Source organism: Oryx dammah, unplaced genomic scaffold, assembly GCF_014754425.2.
Source record: "Oryx dammah isolate SB20612 unplaced genomic scaffold, SCBI_Odam_1.1 HiC_scaffold_11213, whole genome shotgun sequence".
Classification (NCBI taxonomy): domain Eukaryota; kingdom Metazoa; phylum Chordata; class Mammalia; order Artiodactyla; family Bovidae; genus Oryx; species Oryx dammah.
This window is the reverse complement of record NW_024080606.1, coordinates 1-5,333: the sequence shown is the minus strand read 5'-3', so window position 1 is coordinate 5,333 and position 5,333 is coordinate 1. Positions and strand designations below refer to the sequence as shown.

At 37.2% G+C, this 5,333-nt stretch overlaps 1 protein-coding gene across 1 annotated transcript; it reads right to left on the bottom strand.

The window, feature by feature from the left end:
* Positions 1 to 4,816: 4,816 nt before the first annotated feature.
* On the bottom strand, positions 4,817 to 5,326 carry LOC120861039 (olfactory receptor 4F15-like; the record flags this gene model as incomplete). The annotated part of the gene is made up of 1 exon (XM_040236726.1): positions 4,817 to 5,326. A coding segment is annotated over one exon (510 nt), but the record flags the coding sequence as incomplete, so codon positions are not given.
* Positions 5,327 to 5,333: the final 7 nt, after the last annotated feature.

The following is a 5,333-nucleotide window of genomic DNA, read 5'->3' as shown; positions in this document are numbered from 1 at the left end:
TTCATTATAGGGGACTGGAATGCAAAAGTAGGAAGTCAAGAAACACCTGGAGCAACAAGCAAATTTGGCCTTGGAATGCGGAATGAAGCAGGGCAAAGACTAATAGAGCTTTGCCAAGAGAACACACTCGTCATAGCAAACACCCTCTTCCAACAACACAAGAGAAGACTCTACACATGGACATCACCAGATGGTCAACACCAAAATCAGATTGATTATATTCTTTGCAGCCAAAGATGGAGAAGCTCTATACAGTCAACAAAAACAAGACTGGGAGCTGACTGTGGCTCAGATCATGAACTCCTTATTGCCAAATGCAGACTTAAATTGAAGAAAGTAGGGAAAACCACTAGACCATTCAGGTATGACCTAAATCAAATTCCTTATGATTATACAGTGGAAGTGAGAAATAGATTTAATGGACTAGATCCAATAGACAGAGTGCTTGATGAACTATGGATGGAGGTTCATGACATTGTACAGGAGACAGGGATCAAGACCATCTCCATGGAAAAGAAATGCAAAAAGGCAAACTGGTTGTCTGAGGAGGCCTTACAAATAGCTGTGAAAAGAAGAGAAGCAAAAAGCAAAGGAGAAAAGGAAAGATATAAGCATCTGAATGCAGAGTTCCAAAGAATAGCAAGGAGAGATAAGAAAGCCTTCCTCAGCGATCAATGCAAAAAAATAGAGGAAAACAACTGAATGGGAAAGACTAGAGATCTCTTCAAGAAAATTAGAGATACCAAGGACGCATTTCATGCAAAGATGGGCTCTATAAAGGACAGAAATGGTATGGACCTAACAGAAGCAGAAGATATATATTATATATTTTATATATTATATATTATATATACATTATATAATAGAAGGTGGCAAGAATACACAGAAGAACTGTACAAAAAAGAGCTTCACGACCCAGATAATCATGATGGTGTGATCACTCACCTAGAGCCAGACATCCTGGAATGTGAAGTCAAGTGGGCCTTAGAAAGCATCACTACGAACAAAGCTAGTGGAGGCGATGGAATTCCAGTTGAGCTATTTCAAATCCTGAAAGATGATGCTGTGAAAGAGCCACACTCAATATGCCAGCAAATTTGGAAAACTCAGCAGTGGCCCCAGGACTGGAAAAGGTCAGTTTTCATTCCAATCCCAAAGAAAGGCAATGCCAAAGAATGCTCAAACTGCCACACAGTTGTACTCATCTCACACGCTAGTAAAGTAATGCTCAGTTACCACATAGCCACCAAGAACTACATGGTAGAAGTATATACATCAGCATGAAAAGCTTTACATATTGTATTGTTAAATGAGTTGTGCAATAGTGTGATATTACTTTGTATAATTTGTAAATGCATGCTAAGTCACTTCAGTCATGTCAGACTCTTTGCGACCTTGTGGATTGCAGCCAGCCAGGCTCCGCTGTGGGATTCTCCACTCAATAATACTGGAGTGGGCTGCCATGCCCTCCTCCAGGGGATCTTCCTGACCCAGGGATCAAACCCCTGACTGCTGCATTGGCAGGTGGATTCTTTACCACTAGCACCATGTGGGAAGCCCAAATGCATAAATAAATATCTCAAAAGAAACAACAAAATTTTAACTATTAGGTTTGAGTGGGATTGTTTCTGGTGACTTTTTTCCTTTTCTTCTTTGTGATTATCTATATGTAAGCTATAAATGTACTTTAGACTCCACTAGTTTGTTATCCTGAAAAAGTTAACACAAAATGTTTGTGGTAAATCTATCAGATTTTCCCATTCTTTTCCATTCCTTGTGATTCAGAAGGAAAGAGTTTTTCTTTCTCCTTCTCAGCATTTATTTATCATTGCTCTTTGCACAAATAATTGTTGACTTCCTACTCTAAGTCAGGCAAATATTACTGACTTCCTGCTATAAAATTGGTAGCCCTCTAGGTACAAAGGGCTTCCCAGTTGGCACTAGTGGTAAACAACCCTCCTGCCAGTGCATGAGACTTAAGAGACATGGGTTTGATCCCTGGGTCAGAAAGATCCCATGGAGGAGGGCAGGACAACCCACTCCAGTATTCTTGCCTGGAGAATCCCATGGACAAAAGACCCTGGTGGGCTACAGTTCATAGGGTCACACAGAGTTGAACATGACTGAAGTGACTTAGCATGGATGCACGCTAGGTACAAATAACAAAAATTCTTACTTTGTGATTTATGGACCTTTCTTTCCAATGGGAGAAAAGAAACTAACAAAGTAAACTCTCAAATAGATTTTTTTAAAAGTCATGAAGATATTAAACAAAGCATATGGTAGAGAATAATAGAGTAGTAAGGCAAAAGAGAACTTCCTTAGATAAGAAGTGTTTTTCTGGTGTTGGCCTTCAAGCTGATATCTGATCGATGAGAAGGAACCAGCCCTACATTTACCTAGGCAAAACTCTCCACAAGTGAAGTGAAGGGCCAGTGTACAGGTTTCAGACCATGAGCTTGGTATACTCAAGCAACAAAGTCCAAAATGGCTAAGAAGAAGGAAAAGGCTCAATGAAGTTGGCAGGGTCAAGTCTTTTCAGGCTTCTGGACCCTGGTTAGGCAACAAGGTAGAATAGGTATCCATACTCCGTCATGCTGTGGCATCAGTCTACCCTTAGCCTTCAGAGCTCTCCAGGAGCGTCTCTCCTTCCCAAGGCATGCACTTACCTAAGAAGATGAGTCAGCATGACTTCTAACTCCATTCCATAATGTTCACAAGGTCATGAATCCTCTCTATGCAAACCTTTTTTTCAGTCTGCCCACCCTACTACACTCCTTACTTACTTGCGATGATTTTTGCCTCAGAGATCCATTGTCCCTTCCTAAAATTAAGTTGTATTCTTCTAGCACAGTTTTCTACAGCTCCTGACACAAGATTAAGATACAGCAAATATTCAGTATGTTTTCTGATTAATTGAATTTCTATTTATGTAACTTTTTGCATAAGCTAGTCTGCTTGATGATTTCTTCCAGAACATTAAAAAACACCATAAAAAATAATGAGGAAGGATATATATATATATGTATATACACAATGACATACAACTCAACCACAAAAAAGAATGAAATATTGCCATTTGCAGCAACATAAATGGACTTAAAAAATATGCTTAGTGAAATGTCAGAGAGAGACAACTACAACATGATATCACTTATATATGGTCTAAAAATAATACAAATGAATCTGTATACAAAGCAGAAATAGACTCACAGACATAAAAAACAAATTTATGGTACCAAAGAGGAGAGGAGGAATAAATTAGAATTATGAGATTAAGAGATACAAAAAATACTATACAAGAATAAATAAGCAATGAGGATTTACTGTATAGCACAGGGAAATATACTCAATATCTTATAATAACCTATAATGGAAGATAATCAGAAAAAATAACTATGCTATACATCTGAAACTAACATAATATTGTAAATCAACTCTACTCCAGTTAAATAATAAAAACAATCTTTCCTTTAAAAAAAAGAACAGTGAGATACTCTTTGAAAACTTACTTATACTATTTCTGAATGGTATATTTATTTTTTAATAATTACATGCAACAATTTAACACATGGAAAGTTTAATATATTTCTTCATTATACAGTTTAATAATAGATTTTCTTTTTATTTCTTCATTTATACAGTTTTATAATAAATTTTTTTGTAAATTTCTATAAATTTATATATAATTCTATAAATAAAATTCTACCCTTTGTTTTACTTAGTTATTAGCCTCATTCTCATAATATAGATATATTTTCCTTTTTAATTCAGTATTGCCTCTTATCTACAAAATATTCAATCCATTTATAATCACTTAGTCTCACATAGTTATCATTGTCATATAAAAATACTGACTCTTGTTTAGGAAAAAATCATAAATACTGAGGAGTAGATATTTACATGACCAGGTCTCAAAACATTTGATTAATTAATAATATTAATGCCTCCTGAGTTGTCACTCTATGAGTTATCCAAAATTTAATATTCCAATCCTAACTAAATTTAAAAACCTTATTATTAATTAAATCTGAGTGTGGATGGCAAAATTCAGATGTTAGAAGCCTCAAATTCTCAAAGCTTTGTAGGCAGTTTTCTTTTTATGTTTTGTTTTTTCTTCTGGGTATATAGACACTGAGAAACACAAAGGGCTTGAAGAGCGGTACATATGTATACCAGAAGAGCTACATCTTTGAGAATTGCTACCTAAGAGAAGAATATCCAACATTTTGTTTTAATAGAAAATGTGCCCATTTATGAGACATGAGCCTTTACCAACATCTATAATAACAACTAATAAGGACGTTATATTCCAGGACTGAATTTACTGTGCGTGTGTGTTCAGTCACCTTAGTCATGCCCGCCTCTTTGCAACACTATGGACTGTAGCCCACCAGACCCCTCTGTCCATGGGTTGCCATGCTCTCCTCCTAGTGGATATTCCCAACTCAGGAATTGAACCTGCATCTCCTTCATTGCAGGCAGATTCTCAACGCTGAGCTACCGGAGAAGCCCGCTGAATTTACTACTCCCTAACATTTTCAGATTCCTTAGAGTAAGTGTCCCTATGAAAAACTGACCAGCTCAGAACAGAATCCCTGAGGAGAGGTTTCACAGTGGATACTGAAAATCTTAAATACACTGAAAAGATTTATGAAACGTCTTCCCAACCCAGGGATCAAACCCGTATCTCCTGCTTACAGGCAGATTCTTTACCACTGAGCCACCAGGGAAGTCCAAACAACATCATTAAATACATTGAAAATATATATGAAAAGTGTAATTAAAAGAGGAAAATTTCCAAGAATAGTCAAGATCAATCTGAATTTCTTGAATTGTGCATGAAAAAACTCTTCTTAAAACTTAAAACCTTACCAAAGAGTCTCCTCATTGCCATCTTCATCTCCTTATTTCTAAGTGTGTAGATAATAGGATTCATAAAAGGAGTAATAAGAGCATCAAAGATGGCTAAAAATTTATCTATGGGTAAGGTAGGGAATGGCCACACATAGACAATAATGCAAGGGCCAAAGAAAAAAACTACCACAGTGATGTGAGCTGAGAGGGTAGAAAGGGCCTTGGATGAACCACCGGAAGAGTGTTTGCGAACCGTGACCAGGATGAAGATGTAAGACACGATCAGGATACAGAAGGTGCCCATGGAGATGAAGCCACTGTTGGCAGTGACCAGAAACTCCAGGCTATACGTGTCTGTGCATGCAAGTTTGATGAACCAAGGAAAATCACAGTAAAAGCTATCCATTTCATTGGGGCCACAAAAGGGTAAGTTGACAACAAAAGCCAGCTGGGCCACAGAGTGGATGAGTCCAATG